The sequence below is a fragment of the Cygnus atratus genome, chromosome 5, assembly GCF_013377495.2.
Source record: "Cygnus atratus isolate AKBS03 ecotype Queensland, Australia chromosome 5, CAtr_DNAZoo_HiC_assembly, whole genome shotgun sequence".
Classification (NCBI taxonomy): Eukaryota; Metazoa; Chordata; class Aves; order Anseriformes; family Anatidae; genus Cygnus; species Cygnus atratus.
The window spans coordinates 41,296,686-41,318,349 of NC_066366.1; the positions used below are offsets into that span (position 1 = coordinate 41,296,686).

Below are 21,664 nucleotides of genomic sequence, written 5' to 3' on the forward strand. Positions count from 1 at the left end.
ACATTTACCACTTAAATTATTCTAGGAGATAGAACCTAATTTGCCAAACTTATTTATGGAATTGAATTTGCCCCGCTTGCCCTCTGAGCGCTAAAGGGAACTACAGCCATGCAGATATGCCCCTGACACATGCTGTAATGTGTACATACGTCTCCTCGCTGACCCCACACGTGCACACACACAGACCCACACAGCCAAACCCGCTGTTTTTTGCAGTGCCCCATGTTAACATTGCCCTTCCATCCTGGTCAGGCTGTGTTCCCCAAGGACGATGTAGGACAGTCACTTCCACGCAGCCCTCTCTGTCCCGCTTTCAGCTGCCAGCACCCTCTCCTCAGAGCTGCTGTTTTTATTCTGTCAAAATTGACCCCCTTCATACAGCCCCATCTGTCTTTGTCCCCAGTTTGTTCAAAGTTCAACGTGTTAGATTATAGCCCGCGGTGTGTAAATAATGTATATACAGTGCGAAAAGAATTCAGTATTGAGGTGTTTGAGATATGGAGCTGTAACAACTTCTAGTCATTCAGAACCTGTGATTTATGTGCCATTTTCTGTAAAGATATGAACAAGAATAAAACTAAACTGGAATATTGTGTACGAGTCTGGTCACTTCTTCAAGGCAGATGAATTCAGCCAAAGTGGAGTTGGGTGTCAGGCCTTAGACAGAAGGCATTTCAGCGAGCTCCAAAGCAGCATGCAGAGAGACTATCTTCCTGCCCACCCAGATTTGGAGAAGATGGGCTCTCCCTTCTCAGTGAAAGACAAAGCTGGGGAGGGGGCACTCATCCCGGGGGCAGAACCTATGAATTTTTTATTCATCAGTTAGAGAGAAGGGCATAAATGGGGAATTCCAGCCAGGGGAGCTCTGGCTGGAGAGCAGTGGGAACCCACACTGAATTGTGAGAGGAGCTGAGGTATGTATGCTCTGCTAAGGGTGTCTGGGGATGCGCTCATGGAAAACACTGATGTCTTACAGGGAAAAAAAGGCTGAAGTGGAGCAGGTGTGCATAGGAAATAAGAGACTGTGCTTATGCAGTGATGAGGATGCGTGGGCTTGGCTTTGTGGAGGTGCTGTAACCTGCAAGGCTGCATTTCTCCAAGAGACAGTGCCTTCATAGGTCTGCATCTAGCTCTGGGGGCAGCTTTGATACAAATTCAGGTATGTTTGGGATGGAAGGACCTGTTGTCAAATAATGACTGTGTACCACGTTGGTGTCCAGCTTATTCACCAGATGTATCGGACCTGCAGACCACGAGGGATATCGCCACAAAGAGCAAAGAGAACATGAGACCTCACTTAGTGCTGTTGGTCCATCCTGCAGCTACAGGCTGGTCCAAATTATTTGGAAGAAGGAAGAGAGTCCAGCCCAGCTTGCTGGAGCAAAGGTGTGCCCCCTTTGGCAAAGTTCCCTGTGCTGACTAAGGGTGTCTTGCCTTGGACATGGTCATGGAGCAGGGATCAGCACCCCAGATAACAGCATGGGCTCACTAAATGTCTTTTGGCCCATGGGAAGGGCTGGTTCTGTTCAGGCTGTGAAGCCGTGTCCAGGAATGAAATGTGTCCTGGTGTCTATGAGGACTGACAGCCAGGTTCCTGTGACAGCCCTGGAGGTGAGGGGCCGCCTGAAGCTACTGCCACTTCCCTGGGTAATGCACAGGCTCTGGGAGCAGGCGCAGGATGGGGAGAGCAGGTCCTGATGCTCCTGCTGGCCTCGAAGCAATGAGGGGACGTTGTCCTGCAGCAGCAGTGGCTGGAGCTGCACACAAACCCAGGGTCAGTAACTGGTGGCTCCTCCTGCAGCACCCGTAGTGTCAGGCAGGCAGTGCACAGCCTTTGCTCATCAGATCTGAAAGCAATTCATGCTTGGAAGGCTTCCTGGAAGGCTCCTGTGCTGGTCAGAAAAGTGGCTGTGTAAAAATAGCCACCTCTTACTCAGCGGGCCTGCTCTGATGGAGGAGAGCGTTTGCCAGCTCAGCAAGGCGAGGGAGTTGAGACTCAGGAGCAAGGGGAGAGGAGGTGCAGAGGCAGGGGAAGAAGGAGGATGTGTGCTGCGAGCCTGCCGCCATGCACAGCGAAGAGATGTTGTCCCTTCTCTACATGGCAAGCTGAAGGGTCAGTCAAAAAAAACAGTCCCCAGGCTGGTTACCTGCTGCTTGCTGTTCTCACACACAAGGCAATGAGTCCCTGACACACGGCTCTCATGAGCTAGCTGTCTGTAGGCAGTGCAGGGGGTAGATGTGCTGCCTTGTTGCAGCATGAGCTCATCGTTATCCAGAGCAAAGGCTCTGGGAGCTGCTGAAGGGCATCACCCCAGCAGTGTGTCTGCATGCAGCCTGGCCATCAGCTCTGCTCCTCCCCATCCCAAATCACACATTAGGGAAGATTATGTGTTGGGTGCTGAGGAAGACTGTTGAGGACAAAGCCCGTGAGCTTGGGGACCTGGTCACCCTAGGTGACCATGAAGCTGTGCAGCAGATCACAGAGGGACACGAGCACCTTGGTGGGGGGGCGAAAGAGCTGCTGGCATGGCCCTCCCAGCAGCCACCTCCTTTGCTACAGAACTGGGGCCAGGGCCAGAAACATCACTGAGCAACTTACTGTGCCCAGTAAGTGCTCAGACCATACCTCCAGAGTAGTCTGAGGGAACTCAGAGACCCTCAAAAGCTCTGCCTCTGCACACAGGTAGGAGGCAAGGGAGAGAACAGGATGCATCACAGACAGAACAGTAAGGAGGAGCTCTGTTTGCTCCCTTGAAAGCAGAAGGCCAAAAGCTATCCTTGGGGTTCCTTGTGCCTTGCAGTAGCAGTGGAGAAAGGAACTGACCAGCCAGGATAGGTGTATTACCCCTACCCTTGCTCTGCTCTTCACCACTAGTCTGGTCCAAGAGCACTGCCAACACACAGTCATCCCTTCCAAAGCAGAAATAAAAAAGCAGAAGAGGCAGAAGCCTGGATAACACAAACTGATTCTTCTCCAGGAATATCTGGATAACAGGCCCCAGATTTTAATACAAAACACGTTTATTTGAACCTTAACCCTGTGTCTTAAGGAGAGGAGAGCCATGTCCTTTTCTGTGCCAGCCTCCTCCTCCCATTACAATGCATCCCTTAACTGCTTGTGGAGCCAGCAGCTCAGAAGCCCGTTCTGTAGAACCAGAGCCCATTCTGCAGGGCTGTACATCAGAGGCAGAGGTCCCAGCGAGGCACAGACAGCACAGTATCAGGTTGCAGCCCATCCTTGCACTGCTGCATCCTGGATGGGTGGAGGTTCCTCTGCCCATGGCTTCTACGAACCCCATGAGGTAATGTTGTCTTTTTCAGCAGCCCAGCAGCTCAGTCCCTTCCCCCGTGAGTGGTAAGGAGGACAAAGAGTGGGACTGAGAGGGATAGGGGAGACATGTCCGGTCCTGGCATAAGTTCAGACTTGGCCCTGCATCCATCGGCAAAATCTGTAACTGGTTTTGCACCAAGTGAATCCCTTGCTGACAGCTGCCGGCTCTGCACTCCCAGTCTGCTCTTCAGAGCTCTCCCAGGGATACGCAGCTTGTGCAGCTGTGCGGACTCGGGCATGTTTATCAGCATCCTTCCTCAGACGGGAGCCGCTTCATCCTCTCACATCGCATGAGTTCCCATCTTCCCTCTCCATGAAGCTTCAAAATCCAGCTGTGGAACTGCAATTCGATGACACAACAACTGAGGGATGTCTCTGTTGAGGGCGTGTTCTCCCACAGCGGGGCTCTCCAGCCTCAGCCATTCCCCTCTGCTCACCAGGGACCCTCTCTGCCTCCCATCTTGCCACCAGCAGAGAGGCGTGTAATGCCACCTCCCCTTCTCACCTTCTCCAGGCTGGGCCTGTGTCCCACGCTGACCAGCGTCATGCCCAGCTGAAGGCACACACGGTACAGCTCATGCTCCACCTCTTCCGTCAGGGCGCTGGTGGCTTCATCTAGCACTGAGACAAGCCGTAAGCCCCACACACACCCCCCTCTCCCTACTTGTCCTCTCCCCCTGGGCAAAAGAGCAGTGACTGCTGAGGACATTTCACAAGTTAAGTGGAACTCACCAAGAGCAAGTGAGGAGAAGCCTAAGGACTTTGACTTTGCTCTGGCACAGCTGCTGTCAGCCAAGTGGGAAGGCTGCCCTTCCCCACAAGCCCTCAAATCCACCCAAACGGCCCCGTTCACCTCGTTCATTTCCCTCAAAAGCTGCCAGCCATTGCCCTGTTCTCACCACTGTGAAATCTAAGACATGACCTTCCCAAGACAGGCTGCGTGCCAGAGCGCCTGGCTGAACAGCAGCCTCGTCACCTCTCTGGCCAAGAGCCCACGTGCAGCAGCCAGGATGGCCTGGCGTGGCTTCCTGTCAGTTAAAAATAAATGCTACTGGCCTGGAGCAAATGAATGCAATTAGTTTTACATCATCTCTACAGCTCAGATGACAGTCCACAAGTTCCTTCTGGCCAGATAGCATATGGCAGCGCTTCAGGAGATGAGAGGTACTTGAAAGTGGCTCCTTGCTACTGACACTGGCTCTGTGCACACACATCTACCCTGGCCCCCCTGACAACTCCTCCAATGTCCCCCCAGCCATCCAAACGTGGAAAGGAATTAGACCAGACTGCAAATGTGAGCTGCCTCTGTGATCTCTCAGCAATGCTTCTTCCACCACTCCTTGTCCTCTTTTGCTGTGTTATAGCTAAGTTTCCAAGGGCACATCATTTCCACAGCCCCACGGAGGCTGATGAGCCGCACACACGGCAGCTGACACTGTGTTTGTGCTCACTAGCACACCTGCTTCTTTACACGGCAGCTGGTGAGCATGCTGAGAGGGTGCTCTCCCAGGTGTAACACCTGGACCAAGAACACTAATTAATAGTTCCCTAAGAAGACGAGGTTTTACACAAAACCTCTTCATTTACCCCCTGCCACAAAGATAGTGAAATATTTTCACCTCTGAATCCTGTGTGTGCTGAGCTGTCTAAAATCATCGCTAAGACTGAGCAGGTTCCTGAGCTGCCTCTGTACCAGCTTCTGTTTATGCCGAAGGCACTGCCTTTCTTCTTCTTCTGCAGTCGCTCACTCACCTGCGTATCTTGGCTGGAGGTAGAAGAGACGTGCAAATGAGAGCCTCTGCATCTCCCCTGGGGACAGGATGTCATACCTGCAGCAGGGTTGAGATTCAAAAATCTCCCTTAACAAAGAGAGCTTGTTTGCTAAAGAGCTTGTGGTTGCTGATACCGGAGACCCCAGCAAACAACTGTCCCTGTGTGCACCCGGTGCTCCCCCTCCACTGTGCACAGTGAGTTTCCTGCAGAGCAGCACGGCTGCTGATGTTGGTATTGATGCAGGACAGGGCAGGAACCTTTTATTGGGCAGGAACCTTTCAGCCCTGCATACAGCCCACCTCCCACAAGACACAGGTGGACACAGATGCTCCCAAGTCCAGCAGCAATGTGCAACTGCTTAGAAGTGTTCCCCAACCAGAGGGATCATCCAAATTCCCACAGACAGTGAGCTGCCTTACCAGTTCCAGTCCACCTGCTCGTCCAGTCCTCCAGCCCTTGCCAGCAAATCAGTCTGCAGAGAGCACAGCAGACTTGTGAACGCAGCCCCAGCCCTGTCAGCCCCCAGGGGACACAGCCCTGAGTACAACCATCCCCTTCCTGCTACCCTCTCTTCTCCTGCTTGGTCCAAAGTTGCTCCATATCCCTCCTCCTCTGCCTGTTCCCATGGACAGTCCCGTCCCAGCTACGGACCATTCCCCTGCCTGTGTCCAGCACGTGGTCATCCCGTGCTGCCACAACACCTCATCCCTTCGTCCCTCTCCGGCAGCAGCAGGCAGGACGGCAGCAGCGCCACCAGGGACTCACCAGCCCGGCCAGCTCCAGGAATCGCACGATTCTCTCATCATCCGCAGGCCCTGGGGGAGAAAGTGGGTACGTACAGGACACGTCTGCTGAGACCACAGCTGCAAGGGGGAGTCAGTGGGGCAGGAGGGAAGGTTTGGAGAAGCTCCCGAGGTCCACTGTAGCTGACTCAACCACTTCTCTATACTGGGTCCTGAGCTTTGGCACACAGAGAGCTCCCGAAGAGCCCTCCTTAAGCCACATCTGTGAGCAGCGTACCAGGAGATGGCCGGGCTCCACAGATACACCTGAGGCTTGGTCCATGGTCACAGACGGACACAGCCAGAACACAAGGATCCAGGCTTCACTCAGACAGAAACTTAAACTTGGACATCGGCAAGACGCAGCAGCTTATACTCAGATGTGTGCTCTGGCTTGTGAGGAGGGCAGGGGAGAGCAAGAATACACATTGACCTCGACAGCATGCAAGGACCCAGGACATCGTTTGAAAAAGAGGGACAGTGAAAGATGGAGGTACATGGAAACTGAGATAAAGGCAAACACGGCTTCCCATACGCAGGTTGTACCAGATGGATCAGATGAATCCCGACAGCAAGTTCAGAAAGCAGCAGGGTGTCTCAGCACGTACCATGTATCACGGTACAACATGCAGAGCACAGCCAGCCCGTCCTCACTGTATCTAGAGAAAGCATTCTTCTTGAAAGCGAGGGAATGCTGAGCTGATCCAAAGCTACAGAAAGGCAAACCTTCCAGGGAAAAGAAGAGTGCAACAGAAGTGTAACAGAGCATTCCTCATGGGGCATGGGAGAGGAGAAGCTGCACTGGGTGCAGAACAGAGAGCTGAAACCACAGGGCTGGCTAATTGCTGTGATGAATTTCCACATACCTGAAACTGGATAGATCTCCTTCAGGGGATAGATCACCTGTTGAACAGACCAACAGAAGTCATGTCAGAGGGAGCTGGACATGGTCCAACCGAAACACAGTGGTGGTGGCACAAAGTCAGGCAAAAGGGAAGGAGCAGCCGCACGCATCCTCCCTCTTGCAGGCCTTCCTGCTGCACGCAGGTTTGCAGAGGCATGGTAAGAGCCGGCCCAGGGCTCACCTGCTCGCGCAGGCTGCCATCGGTGAAGAACGGCCGCTGCGGCAGGAACAGCACTCCATGGGGGCCAAAGCAGGTCAGCATCTGGATACTCCCTGCACGGAGACAAACACATGCTAAGCCCGCAGCACCTGCTAGCAACACCTCGCCACCCCCAGGGATTAGCCTTCACATCCCAGAAAAGGCAGGTTGGCAACACAGAGTAAAGCAATGAGTGCCACAGAGAAGTTTGTGATCCAGAGAAAGGACAGTTCAAATGGTGACGTGTTTAGCATCACAAGTGGCACTCGTCTTGCAAATTCCTGCGGCCGCCTTCTAAACTCAGCTAGGACAGCCCTCACTGAAGAAGAGAAGGATATGGAGACCTGCAGTCCTTACCCCGTGTGCTTTCCCAGAGTCCCCCGAGGACCCTCAGGAGAGATGTTTTCCCTGTGCCGGTGTTCCCCACGATCATCACGCTGTCTCCTTCTGAGATCCTGAGGCTCAGGTCTTTAATGAGCAGCTTGCCAGAGGATGGCACTGAGAGCGTCACTCGCTCCAGAAGGAAAGCCGTGTCCTTCGGCACTGCGTCCTGCCCAGCATAGCTGCTGGGCCACCGCCGAGACAAAGGAGAAGAGATCTGGGGTAAGTGCTGATGCTGAGGCTGGTAAACACCAGGCACGTCCCCTTGCACCTTAGACCGCCTGTGCTTCCGTGACATGAGTCTTGCCCCACACACCCCAGGTTACAGCGAGCACTGCATTGCTTGGTCCAACCAACTGCATGCAGCAGGCTGTGACACCGAGGGCCACCTCCACCCAGTGACAGCCCCACACACTGGCAGGTAAGCTGCAAGCCAACGTGCTGCTGAGCGGAGACTCACCTGTCCAGGTCCCAGCTGGCTTTGGCTTCTGCGTAGTTTTCATTTTTTCTTCTGCCAAGACTCAGCAAGGTTTCCTGCAGTTCACCAATCCTGGGAAAAAAAAAAAAAAAAAGGGTGCATGAATGCCAGGGGCAGCTCCTCACTTCTAACGTTGTCCATACTCACTCACAGACAACTGTTTGTTATGTATTTAGCACAGACTTGGGTAGAGCCATGTCCCATTACCTCTCCTGCAGAGATCTGCCCACACAGAAGCTCACCTGTGTGTGTAGCCAGCTACATCGGTCACGGTGCTGGAGAGATCTATGAGCTGGCTGAAGCAGCTGATGAGGTAGATGGAAACGAAGGCATTCTGGGGAGAAATCACATGCCAAAGCAAAGGTCAGCGCTGACCTGGGGAGACTGCCCCACCCCCATGGCTGCGAGGAGATAGCCAAGGTGTCCAGACATCTGGCTGGGTCAGCAGGCCCAGCAGGATGAAGGAGGGGTGGAGAAATCACCCAGGGCAGCGGGAAAGAAGGAGAAAACGGCCGCATTCGGATGGAGCAGGGCTTCCCTGCTCAGCACAGCAGTTCTGGCCGGCGGGACACATCTCCTGCCACCCAGGGATGGTGCCTGCAGAGTGCCTGCAAGCTCGCCCTGTCTGTGTCACGCAGATCCACGCCGCCAGCCCTGCCCTAGCACCGCACATGGCTCAGTGCAGGGTGTCTCAGCCTGCAGCGCCTACTTTGCTATTTTTACTTCTGCATTCTCCACCACAAGCCGGCTTTGAGCACCTCGAAACAACTCGGGCTGGGAAGGCTCCTCTCCAGCAGCCTGGTGGCAACCACAAGCGAGCACAGCCTCACAACTGGCCACGGGCAGCAGCCGCGGGCAGAGCCCACACCCACAGCACTGCGTGGGGCTGGGAAACACTTAGGCAGTTGTGTCCTCGGCAGCTTTCACCCCCACGTTAATCTTACACCAGGCTGGCTCAAAGCTCCCATTTCCATGCCACCACGGGTCAGTCTATCCTGAAGGTCTCTCACTGCGGGTTATTCAGCCCCCCGGCCACCAGCCCAAAGCCCCAACCTCCGCCCTCAGTGCCCACTCACCCTCCACAACAGGGCCCAGCCACATGAATTTACAGACTTAAGTCTTAGGGCTGGCTCATACAGTTAATACAAACTCACAGAGCACACACTTTGCCCCCAGCCCGGTGTGGGACGCAACCCTTAGCTCACCTTGCTGACCAGGGCGCTGAGCTCTGTTGGACTCAGGTCACCGTAGACGCCAGAAAAGATAGGAATGGCAATGACCACGTAGCTCAGGATGCTGCCCAGGTAGTCAAAGGTGTTGATCCCAACTGGGCAGAAGCACATGGGGACAAGACAGTAAGTTGCGGTGGGAACCTCTCTCCCAGCCAGGACCAAGTGCAACCCACTCAAAAGGAAGACCCAGATCCTGTCTCAGCCTCTCATGATGCACTCGAGCAGAAAACCCTATCTCACAGGACAGCAGAAGCGCTGGGGTGAAAACCCATTTGCCAAACAAAAAGCTCCTTGGAACAGGTCCCAGAGCAGAGAAACATCGCCCAGACAGAGCCTGGGAACCACCATGAAGCAAAAGCCACTTTGCCCGCTTGTTTCTGCTCTTCAGGGGCCCAGCTGGCTCCTTCCAGCTGGAAAAAGGGAGTTCTGGGGTGAGATGCTTGGCCATGAAGTCTGCTTTGGAGCACAGGATAGGCAGAAAGACTTAAGCCCCCAAACTCTCACAGAGACACCTGTGTTCAGGACTCTCTGGTGCTCAGAAGCTCACAACACTGGTGAGGTGAGGAGGAGCTGTCTTGGCACTACGTAGCCCCCAAACCTGGACCCAGTGACAATGGGAGGAAGGGAGTTTTTCAGGGGGCAACTATTCTTAAGGGACAGGCTTTATAGGAAAGCAATCTCTGCAGCTCCCAACCACATACATGGACTCTTCTCCTTCCCTAGAGCCCAAGCCCTTACCCCTCTTCACAGCCATTGAAAGCCCGCGCCATAAAGAGTGCAGATTCTTGCAGAGACTTCTTTTCAGGCTTGTGCTCTATGACTTAGCTGTGTTGTCCAGAACTTTGCTCTCTGCCAGGCTTTTTCACAACAGGATTCCCACTTAGGAGTGCAGGAGGCACCCTTCTTTCAGCCTCAGGGTTTTCATGCACCAGAAAGAGGCAGGAGAAGAAAAAACAGCACTGCTGCTCTAGCAGTCAGGCTTCCAAGCCCATGGGCCACTACAACAGAACTACTACATGCCTTTGCTCACCCCCCAAAGCTCCCCACTCACTGTAGAGCCACAGCTCCTTGCCAATCAGCTCCCTCTGGGTCTGCAGCAAACTCTGCAGCCTGCGGTTCGTGCGCATGTGCTCCACTCGCCCGGCCCTGTAAAATATGATAGCAACATGGCTCCTAGACTTCCTGGGAGCACACAATGGGGTAAAAGCGTGGGCTTTAGGACTGAGACCTAGAGAGGGCCTCTTACTGCAGCCTCCAAGCTCTTTGTTGAGCTGGAACTGAACACCCATGAGATCCTTCCTGCAACACTACGAAACTTTGGCTGAAAGGAACAGCCCTGCAAGTTTCAGAGCACGTGGGTGTTTCTGTCCCACACAGGAGGTGAGAAGGGGCCACACACTATCAGCGAGGCCCAGGCCTTGAGCAAAACACACCCAAGATTACAACACACACTTTCTGAACAAAGCCTTTTTTGGAAGAGAGAGACAGTGCTGCCACACAACTGGAGCCAGAAAGGAGAGGACAGAGGCAAAGGAGGTGACAGCAAGCAAACGGGCCAGGTGACCCCAGCCCCAAAGCCTTCCCTTTCCCGGACCTTCCCAAAAGGATCAGTGTGACCCCCACCACCTGAGCTAGCAGCAATGCTCCCAGGGCTGTGCTGTCTGCACTGCCAGCTGCTCTCTGAGCAGGCAGCAAGGAGGCACGTCCCGGCTCCAAATCACCACCTCAGCAGTTTGGCAGCTCCTTCTGCTCGTTCACAAGGGCTGGGCTGCCCTCAGGTGGCAAAACGCAGGCAGAGCTCCATGGTTTGCTCCAGACAATGAATTCCCGTGGCAGCTGAACTTATTAAGCAAGGACACAGGGAGACAAAGGCCAGGCATCAGGGACCAGAAGTTCTGGCTGAAGTGCACAGTGTCGGTAGCTACTATTACTTTGCAGATGTGGAGAGGTTGTTGGATTGGTTTCAGCTTTTCCTCCCATTCACTTTCAAAGCGAGTTTGCCAAAGGTTAAGAAAACAAATAAATAAAATGCTGACAACGCCGGTTTTGTTTTTCCTTTATCAAAACAATCAATGGTTAAGCAAGTACAAGAGGACAAGATTTAACAGCTCCTACAAGCTAGGGAAGTCTGGCAATCGAAACGGGCCACTCACTGCACACTCTTCCTTTTGCAGGATTCTAAGAATGTAACTCTTAAAAATTGCCTTTGTTTTTAGTTAAGACTCATACCACAAAAAATGCCAGTTTTAGCGCAATTCAATTCCATTCTAGTTTCCCACCAGATGAACTTTTTCTGCCTATGAACTGTACTGGAATAAGACACTCCATTTTCCAGTTTGATAATTCATTTTATTTTTAGCAATAGAATAAAAAAAAACTTCAAAACTGCAACTTAACTAAGGGGCTGTAATTAAAGTATCTTCTCGATTAAGAAAAATTAGCATAAACCAATAGGAATCAACCAGTCCACAAAGAAATAATTTAGACTTGCCAATGCAAAACAAGATTGATTTCAATTACTTATACCAGGGTTTCATGCCTGCCAATATTAATCTTTACCAAACTGGCAATTTTGAATCTGGCCACCTTGGGAATAGCACTGCAGCACTCGAAATGCTCAGTCACTACAGTGAGAATGGGTAAATAAAGATCACAGTCAGGGAAGTCCAGAGATAGTGCAGCCCCTGCTTTCTTAAATTCCTGGAAGAAGCGTGATTGCACAACACACAGAGCAAAGGCAGACACATGACAAGAGTTGAGCAATGACCTTCTTCCACTGACCAGGCACCCCAGTAAAACTGTGGGCCTTTTGCTGGGCTCTAGCCATTTCCGTGGAACACCTTGAAGGCTCTAAGCAGCAACTCAACAGACTTCAGGGCATCACTAAGCGTGAAGGTGCTGCTGGGCTCCCAGCTTTACGCTCAGCTCCGGGAGCCTTAGTAATAACCAGACAGAAGTGGCATCAAGCAAATCCAGAGAACAGCAGGGCAGCGCTAGGAGGGTCACGGCACAGGCTGACCCAGAAGAGCAAGCAGAGATAACGAAGCAAGGCAAAAGACACACAGATTAGCAGCAGCAGGATGGGGCCAGAAGCAACCTGCAAAAAGTGCCCCAAGGGAACATCCTGACAAGGTGCAATGAGGCCTTGAGCAATCTTCCAGGTAAGGACCATGGCAAAACATCAGGAAGGGTCTCTAAGCCAGCACCAAATCTGTATCAAGCCTCTGGGCATGTTAGAAGGGAGGCAGAGAGCAACTAGTTGTCTCCAGCTGCTGTGAAGCATTTCTGCAGACAGTGCATGGAACGCAAACACCGTGTCAGGGAGCAGGCACTCTGTGACGCTGCACCTGCAGCAGGGTGGAGGGGGCAGAAAGCTCAGGCTGCAGCAACAGCACTTGGACTCCTCTGGGATACAGGAATACACGGAGGATGCCCCAAGCTGGCATTATCCCTTTTCTACCTACCTGTAGAAAGCAGCTGGTTCTGCATTGACCCGAATCTGCATGTGCTTGAACCTGAGCAACCCAAAAAACATCATCAGGATCATGTATAAATGCCTAGTGAATTATACAACCAGCACCCTTGCTAGAGGTAACTCATTTTGCATCTGTCAGAGCAGTGATCTGAGGCATCTCTTGACAGAAACATTCAACGGGCTCAAAAAGGCACTGAAACCCAAACCTTAGCACAAGGTGACATAATTCTGGGACAGCTCAGTGGTGCATTTGTTTGGTATCTTGCTCACTGTGAGTCTTAGCCCTGGGGTATCTCTTCCCCTTGGGCATTTACTACCCCAGCACCTCCACCATACAGAATCATCACAGCCCATGTCTGGGCTCCCTGTGACACACCAGCTTCTGCTGCTGTCCTTGGGTGCCCCGAGGCACAGGGAAACCCGCAAAGCTTCCCTGAACTGAACCAATGGCACTACCTGACATGACACGGGGCACGAAAAGGAGCGCTCGGGGCTCAGCAGACTGAGTTTGGGGCAGCAGTGAGCAGGTGGGTCTCTCTGAGCTGGGAAGCAGCTGACTGCATGTCATGGACAAGAGAAGTAGCTGCAAACATAGCACTGAACAGGGACTAAAGTGCAGCTCTTGCAGGAGCTGCCAAAATAGGCAGCGAAAATGCTGCTCCACTGTGACTCACCTGAAATCCCCCTCCAGCTTTTCCTGCTGCACAAGTTTAGACACAATCGGGCTCATCAATACCTTGTTAACGATTGTCCCGATGACGAAATACCCGAAGATGCTCACGGGGCCTAGCCAGCCTGTGCTGCAGAGGAGAAAGAGAGGTCGGCTAAGAAGCCAGACAAAAGGACACTCCAGCACCCCTGGGCTCGAGCAGTCAGAGCCCTCAACTGTCACCTCTCTTCGCCTTCACAGGACTTTGGGGGCCAGCACTGCACAAGGCAGAAGTCCCCTTGGAGTGCAGAGCCCCCTCACCCACACGTACAATGCCCCTGCAGTTACAGCAGCAGTTGTAACGTGGGTGCCAGGCTCCAAAACAGAGCAGAGGAAAGAGGTGTGCTCAGGGGTCAGGATGGGCCCTTACCTGTGGAAGCACTGGTACGTGTAGTAGGCCAGCGTGAAGGGAGAGATGACGAGCTTGCTGGCCATGGAGCTGAGCTGCTTGCAAAACCTCTCCACATCCTGGCTGATGCGCTGGTCCCTGCTCAACACAAAGAGGCATCGACGCTGTTAAAGCCCAGGAGTGAGAACCAGTTGGTGCAGGGCGCAGTAACTCCCTAACAGGGCACAAGCCGGGCTGTTTCACTGCCTGAACTTAGGATAGGGGGAATGCGAACAACTCTGCATGGGAGGGACCTGCAGCCTGACTCCTACTGCCCCGCTAGGAGACATTTTCCATGGCTCAGCACGGCCCAAGGGCTTTCCTGGCACCCAGGAAGGACAGCTCCTGTTGTGACCGTCACCCCATTCCTTGCGCTAACCCCTTGTTCCCTCTTCTGCGATGCTGTCTGTTCTGTGCTGAAGGTCTCTGCATCCTTCTTCGTTATTCCCTGGTCCTTCCCCCACACTAACATAAACACTGGCTTTCCCCAAAACCTTTAGTACTGTTGCTGCAGCCCCAGGCACCAGAGATACCGGGGCTGGTTAGAGCACAGGGCAAGCCCTAACCAGCTGTAAGGTATTAGGTAAGTCCTCCAGCAAAGTCACCCTTCCAGTCAGAAGCAGGTCCCTTTGCTGCAAGGAAGAAAGTGTGCTCACCCTCCCCCAACCCACAAGAGCAGGCAGCATCGCACCAAGCCTCCTTGCCGCAGCAGCAGCAGGCACACGGGTTGCAGACCCCCAGGTCCCATGTGCCCCACTGCTGAGCAGAAGATGAGCTTGGGGTAACTTGAAAGGACTTTAGCCTGTATAATCCCTCAGTGCCTGATCTGTTCAGAGCACACGGGTAAGGGTTTCAGCCTCTGATGCTCTGAGCTCAGGCGGAAAGGTAATGACTGTGGATGCAACAAAGAGCAAGGCTGGAGTCCTGCTTAGCCATTAATGCAGATATGACCACAAGGACATTTGTCTCTCAGCTCTTTTGCAGTCCCAGAGCAGCAATGGATTCAATCTGGGGGCAGCTCCCACCCTGACTGACATTACAGTCATTATTTTTCCTTTTCTTAGGCTGTAATTGTTCCCCGTGATGTTATCATTTAACTCATGCTGTAAACTCATGGCAGGATATTGCTTTTTATGAGCTATTAAGCAACATGTACTGATAACGCATAGACATCAACTCAAATGCCCTGCTAGGAGCCACGGGGTTTGTATGACACTCTAAGCCCACTCTTCATTCCCTCTAGAAGGGAAAGAAGGATGACACAGTGCATCTAACACTTAGCTTGGTTTGCACTGCATAACGGTAAGCTATTTCACTGCTCTAGTTCATTCTCTAAATATTTACTACACGGAAAAAAATTCTCATCAGAACTGCAAGATAAAGCGAATTCTTGTAGTGGCATCAAAAAGACACTGAACAATAAGATTGGATGTTTGAGCAGAAGCAAGGGGGTGATGAAAAATACTCAGCAGCAAGCCCACACTTTCGGTGTGCTAAGGTCAGGAGAGCTGGCTCTATCACTGTGGAGCAGATAGACCCAGTTATCTCATGCATTTCACTGCACAATGTGAATACATTCCCTGGTTAAAAATAAACCTTAAGGACAGTCATGTGGTATGGGGCCTCTGTCCTCCCCTTCCCCCAGCCAAAGGGAAAGATGGGTGAGTAGGACCTTCCAGCCATGGCCAATGTGCTACAGTGCATGGGAGGCACCGCAAGTCTTAACCTGTCCTTGCAACTCCATACCCTACAAAGTATTAGCACACATGAAAATTTCAATGAGCTGGAAGTAATTTCAGCAGCTGCTGGAAAGCACATCATGAAGCTGTAATTTCTTGTTTGGCAATAGGGCTGCTTGACCGTAAGCTAGGCCCTCTCCTTGTTTTCTGCTCCCCCCAGGCACAGCTTTTTGTTCTTACCCATGCTCTCACCCAGCACTGAGCTAGCAGAAGCAGACAAGGTGCAGGTCTGGCTGAAAAATGATACAGAAAAAGGAAAAAGTATGACATATCCTGCACCATTTCACTGTGCAGCCACAGAGACCATCATGCTGGGCAATGAAAGAGTAAGGACAGGCCACCAGGAGCACTGGGGAGCAGAAGCACAGAGGCTGCTTCAGTCCCTTGAAGTCACCACTGGGACAACAGCTGGGAGTCTCTGCAAGACAGCCATTTCTCACAAGGACCCCAGGCTTGGTCACCTCTGGTGCCATCATTGTGATAGATAGCACCAGAGCAGTGAAAGGGACTAGACCACAGGTGCCCCCTTCAGGGGAAGAGAGATTGTGGTCTTGACACAACTGTATAAAGCAACACAGTTTGGAAAAAGTTTTCTCCATGTTCCTAGTTTTTCAGCAACTGTTTAATAACAAGTTCTTTAAATTCCAGAGGGGGAAAAGTTAGTCACTCTGAAGTGATGCCTAATGTAGCATCTTTAACTCTTCAAACTGCATAACTATGTCAGCAGTGTCCTGTGTGCAGAGACAGGCTGAAAGGCTGGGGTCAACATGACACTGCGAGGAAGGAAGCTGTTTGACCTTCTCTGCTGAGAAAAGCAGTTCTGCAGTAACCAGGACAGTGCAAGAAGAACTTCTCCCTCTCTGCAGCTGTGTCAAAGGCTGCTGCAGAGGGACTAGAAGAGGATCTGAGTGTTGGCTGGGATACCAGGAGGGACTGAATGCTCCTCCTTCTCTCAAATTTCAAGACACCCCTGACATTTCCTTCCTAGGAACAGGGAAAAGGAAATGCAGCCCTAAGAGAGCAAAACAAAGCCTTTCCTGAATGTGGCTTCCACGGGCTATCAAAACCACTAAAAACCCTACTAAGCAAAACTGTGTTCAGCTGGAAACTGGTGGTTGAAGTTCAAACTGAATGACAGAGACTGTCCTGAGTGCACTGGCTGCGTGAAAACAGGGAGAGGCAGTGCTCTCTGCCTCCAGCCAGGCCCTCTGCAACATCACACTAAGTGCCAAGTGATTGCAGACTGAGATTGCAGACTGCATGGTTTATAGCAGCACTAGATCCCTGTTCTGATGGCTCTCCATTTTCCTTGCAACAGAAACATCCTGCCTACAAAACCTTCAAGACCAGTGGTCACAGGAGTCCCCATCACCAGGTACCACCTCCCACCCAGGGCAGACGGGTGTATCTGTATCTTGATACAAAAAACTCCTATGGCTTAAACCCCTACCCAGAAATACAGAGAGGTCAGGAAAAGGTGAGGAGCAGCTTGGGAGAAGCCAAGCAAGAGGACGAAAGAAGCCGCAGGCAGCCTACGGGTTATCGATGTCCTCGTGCAGAACATGCAGGCTGTAGTAAACCTGGCCCTGGAAGTAGCAGCGGTGGAGGTATTCGGTGAGGGATTTCCTCCAGCTCACGTACATCAGGTTGCAGATAAACTGGTCGAAGCTTTTTAGCTGGAATGGAGGCAAGAAGACAGATGAGAAGGGATAAGCCAGCAGAACATGCATTTCCCAAAATGAAATAAAAATTAGCAGTTTGCACCAGCGATCACATAGCTACCCAACGGGGCTAGGGCAGACCTAGATCCTTCAACAGGATTATGCCAAGAGCCACGGGCAGTTTTCCCCTCCCTTCCCAAGACGAGGGAGCCTCTGGCCTGTCTTACCGTGGAGTTCACCACGATCAGGGTCAGGGCAATGGCAGTCAGCGCTTTGAATCCGGAGAAGTCCTTGTTCCCCAGGACCTCGTAGTACTGGCTGGGGATCACGCCGACCTGATAAATAACTAGCTGCTCTGGAGGAAAGAGGGAAGCACGGAAAGGGAAGGAAGGACGGTGGTGTGGCAAAAAAAGGGGTATGGGGGGACTGAGGAGAGCTCAGTCCAACCTCCCCTGCTCTCCGGCTTACCCAGCAAGGCGACACAGAGCAGCGTCAGGAACATCAGCGCGTTCCGGGAGGGCCACTGGGGAAACAAGACAGCCTGGATCCTCAGGAAGCGCCGCAGGAACACCCCATCGAGCTGGGGCCGGGGCCTGGCGAGAGGAAGAGCCGCACCAGGGGTGGACGTGAGCTCTGGGAGCCCGGCGGCACCCCAAAAACACCCCGACCCCCTCAGCCTCACCGGCCGCCGGCCCCGGCGCCCCGACCGCCGGCGCTGCCTCCCGCCATGATGGCGCGGCCCGCCCCCGGGCTGTCACGTCGTGAATATTCATAAAGCTCGCGAATAAGCTCACGGATATTCAGGAGCTCTCCTCGCTGTGCAGGAGCTCGCTATCGAGAGGCTCCGGCCTCCATGGCGGCCGGGAGCGCCACCTTGCGAGGCGGGGGGGACAGCCCTGAAGGGAAGGGCGGGCAGCAGCCATTCGGCCGCTGCCCGCCCTTCACTTCAGGGCTGTCACCCGGTCACTTCACCCTCTCACCCCCACTGGCTTCCACCCCTCAGCCCCATCTCCCCTGTCCCTGCTCCAAGTGCCTCCAAACACAACCAAGCCGGAGCCCTAGCAAGCAGCGCTGTCCCTAAGCAGCGTCCCTCCCTCCCGTCCTCGCTTTCCCTCACTGCTGCAGCTCGCCGTGCTATCAGCCCTGCTGATCTCCCTGGTGACTCAGTTTTGTGCTCAAAGGGACACTTTTCTCCCAGGTGTTGCGCCAGGCCTGGGTGATGGTTGCTCACAGCAGCCATATCCTGTCGCAGTGCGATATGGTGGCTATGGACACTGTGTGTGTCACCAGGACAGATACTGGGACAATGACTCCCGTGCTTTGCCTCATGGCAGGGGGCATTGCTCCCCTTCCTCCCCTGCCCACAAAATGGTTTCCCAGCACCAAGGCATCCAGGGGATCCAACACAGAGATGTGATGGCCAGGGTGTTCTGTCCCAAACTCTACCTCCTCCTCCTCCTCCCTGCCCTTTGCCCATCCCTGTCAACTCTGGGACCCTCTCTGAGGCAGCCATGATTGAGCACAAAGGAGCGGTGCCTCCCCACACCTCTCCACCCCCTTGCTCGGAGCAGCACCCAGGCATTTACATCTTTTACAGCACTCCCCTCTGCCTCCCATCTTTCTCCTCAAAAAAGTGTGGCCTTCTCAGTGCCTGCCCTCCCTGTGTTGCTGGCTCTCCGTATCTTCCCGTGGCCCTGGGGCCTCCTGTGCTCTGAAACAAACAGGAGCTGCCATGACCATCAAAACAGACACAGAACAGCAGTCTTGACTCGCCAGCTTGCATCCCCTCAGTTTTCCCATCCCAAGTCTTTCCTCACACTGCTGGTTTTGCGCAATGGTTCGTAATGAGGCACTGCCAGAAGAATGTCATCTTCCTGGTTTTTCCAAAATTCAATCCACTGTTTCCTGCTCATTTCCAGTCTCCAGCTTCTTTGTACATGTCTATACGAGCTTGCTGCTTCTTCAGTTTACTGTCACCTGCGGTGTTTAGTCCTGTCTCTAATCATTAGTAAGTAAAGGGCATTTGGCCAGGTATAATGCAGACTCCCATTCTGAGCTTCATCTCTTTCTGTATCAGTGCATGAACTAAAATAACTGTTTTTCAGCAGGACCAGCCACCTGAACTGACCAGCAGTCGCCCACACTCCCGTGCCACTGCAGAACAGAGGGTGGGAATGGAGCACCGACGGCACCAGGCTCAGCCTGGCTGAAGCCACCCTGGAGCCGCACCATCGGCTCCTGCTGTGCTATCTTAATGATCCTGTCTTTTCCCCCTCCATGCTCTGTGCCTTAATTAGCCTTTCCCCCTCCTGTGGGCCCAACTGCTCTGCTTTCTTTTAAATCCTTCTTCCCGGTGCTTCGCCTCTAACAGCATCTTTCTACTGTACACTTCAAAGGCTTTGCTCACCGCATCTGTCCTGGCTGGCATTGGCCGGCAACGCCCCAGCAAAGGCCAGGTCTGCCATGAAATCGCAGTCATTGAAAAGACTTCAGGCCCTCTGGGAGAGGAGCAGGAATGGGGGAGGAGGGGTGGAAGGATTTTCACCATTTCACCTCTGGGAAGAGCTATTAGTAACACAGGAAAAGCAAGGGGGAAGCCAGCCCCCTCCTCCCGCCACCCTCCCGCCTAGGGAGCCTGCTGAGGGCAGAGTGCTTTTATGTGCAAGTGGGAGGGAAGGAGAGTGTTAGGGCTTCAGAGGGAAACGCTTTGATCTTGACTTTGAATCCTCAGCAGTTCCCAGCTCTCCCCCACCCCTCCCAGGGACCCCAGGTTACGGCCACAGCTTGTGCTCCTCGCTGGTGCTGAGGTGCAGCGCTCACTGTTTCACAGGGACTTCCCTCCTGCCCAAGCGGGAGCACGATGCCTCAGGTGGCAAGGGCATGGCACCAACACCAAGTTCAAACTTTCCCTCTGGGAAGGAAGAGGGAACCCAGCTGGAAAAGGGAGAAGAGCCCCGAGAGAAGCAGAGGATAATTAGAGATGGGAACTACTTTCAAAGCTACCCCTGGGCATTGGACTGGTACATCCTGAACATCACCCAGAAGGTGAAAGGGGAGGCAGCCACACTAACAGGGTGCTCTGTGTCCCTCTCAGGGAACAGCACTGAGGTCCCACAGGAGAATGAAGGGGGAATCTTAAGGTAGAGACGGGAAAAGAGCACTGGGGACCCAGGCATTTTGCATGCGATGGGAAAGAAGTGGCACTGAGGCACATGTGAGTGATGGGGAATGACACTGAGCTCTGAGTCACTGCAGAGGCAGTGGGCAGCAGGATGCGGAGGAGCCTTAGGGGACTCCAGTCTCTTGTTCGAGATGGGATCTAATGCCCAGGCCAACTCCCTGCTGCCCTCAGGGAGATGAAATTCTTGGCTGGGCCTTGCCACCAATCTGTCCTAATGTTCAGGCCAAGTTCTGTCCTCCATGCCATTCCTCTGTCCTCAGTCACACAGCTGAGGTCATCCCCATTAATTCCTCTCACCCTCTGTGATTTACACACTGGGCTGTCCCTGCCCACCAGTTCTCACTTCAGCACCACTAAACAGATCTTGCTCCTCACATCGTCTCCTATAATTCAATCACAGTGGCTCTCTTGCTCCTGTCTGTAAACTCCCTGTAATTTGCAGCTCTCCCTCTCTGTGCAGTGTTAGCAGAACTGAACACAACTGTCTTTCTGCTGGCACCGGCATCGCCTGGAGGCAGGCACAGAAATGAAAGAGCCTCACAGGTCTTCTCCACAGGGCCCACCAGTCTGTCTACTTGAGCTTCTCGTTATGAGCTCCAGCAGAAGTGTGAGGCAGTGTGCTCATAGTTGGTCTCAGGGCTGGGAATGAGATGTACCAGACAACATGAGCACAAAACCCGGACTTCTGCCGTTCAGTTTGAACAAGTTACTCCAAAGACTGGGGCAGAATCCATGCTTTCCAGGTCCCCTGGGCATAGTCACATCAGGACCACAGAGAAGTATTTCATGCAACTTGACGTTCCTTCCACCTAAGATCGGTGAGCAGACTGCAGCTGCAGTGACCCTACTTCTGTTGCCATCTCAGTCTGCAAGCTCTGCTCATTAGAATTTCTTCATGGAGCGATGCTAGGGGAGAAACCCAGCCAAGACAGCAGACACTTGGGACCCTCCTGGAAGCCCTTCATGCTTTCAGTTCTGCCAGCCCCTCAGCAGTTCCAGCTTCCCCGACTTCCCAGAGGGATGACAGCACTCAGATTCTGACTCTGCGGTGCTCTGGAGGGAAAAAGATGGGAAAAACAGAAGCCAGGGCAGCAGCAATGGTTTTGAAGGGATGGACATGTCAATTTAGTCTGTTTAGGTCAACCTGTTCCAGTTCCAGAGCTGGTTTTGGCAATGAGTCCACAGTCTGACCTGCTCCAAATGGCATTATTTCAGACATTTCCCATCCTATCTGGATGGTCTCCTCTGGTCCAGCCATGGACAGTGGATAGGAAGCTCTGACTCCCTCCACTCCCGGATGTCCTCTGGGTGGGAGTGGAGGTGGGTTTGGGGAGCTTTCCTGATGGGAGGATAACTGAGTGTTTGAATATCGTCCCCACGTGTGGCACCACTGCACAGGAACCCAGCACCATGTCCTTGGGACACCCTCCT

General features: G+C 53.1%; 1 protein-coding gene across 5 annotated transcripts; it reads right to left on the reverse strand.

Annotated features, from left to right (window-relative positions):
- Window positions 1-2,991: 2,991 nt before the first annotated feature.
- On the reverse strand, window positions 2,992-17,799 carry ABCD4 (ATP binding cassette subfamily D member 4). 5 transcript variants are annotated; one of them, XM_035539754.2, is made up of 19 exons: window positions 17,735-17,799; window positions 17,521-17,645; window positions 17,280-17,407; window positions 16,928-17,067; window positions 13,635-13,751; window positions 13,230-13,355; window positions 12,545-12,595; window positions 10,132-10,226; window positions 9,054-9,175; window positions 8,091-8,182; window positions 7,831-7,920; window positions 7,347-7,552; window positions 6,972-7,063; window positions 6,753-6,789; window positions 5,870-5,919; window positions 5,524-5,576; window positions 5,084-5,160; window positions 3,837-3,952; window positions 2,992-3,671 (listed from the first exon to the last, which is right to left on the reverse strand). In XM_035539754.2, exons 1-19 carry the CDS (start codon window positions 17,779-17,781, stop codon window positions 3,576-3,578), a joined length of 1,860 nt encoding a protein of 619 aa, XP_035395647.1. In that variant the 5' UTR covers window positions 17,782-17,799; the 3' UTR covers window positions 2,992-3,575. The 5 variants fall into 5 exon arrangements, with proteins under 5 accessions (XP_035395647.1, XP_035395646.1, XP_035395650.1 ...); XM_035539753.2 differs by having other exon boundaries at window positions 7,347-7,555; XM_035539757.2 differs by lacking the exon at window positions 17,735-17,799 and having other exon boundaries at window positions 7,347-7,555; window positions 17,280-17,387; window positions 17,521-17,633.
- Between the last annotated feature and the right edge of the window lie 3,865 nt (window positions 17,800-21,664).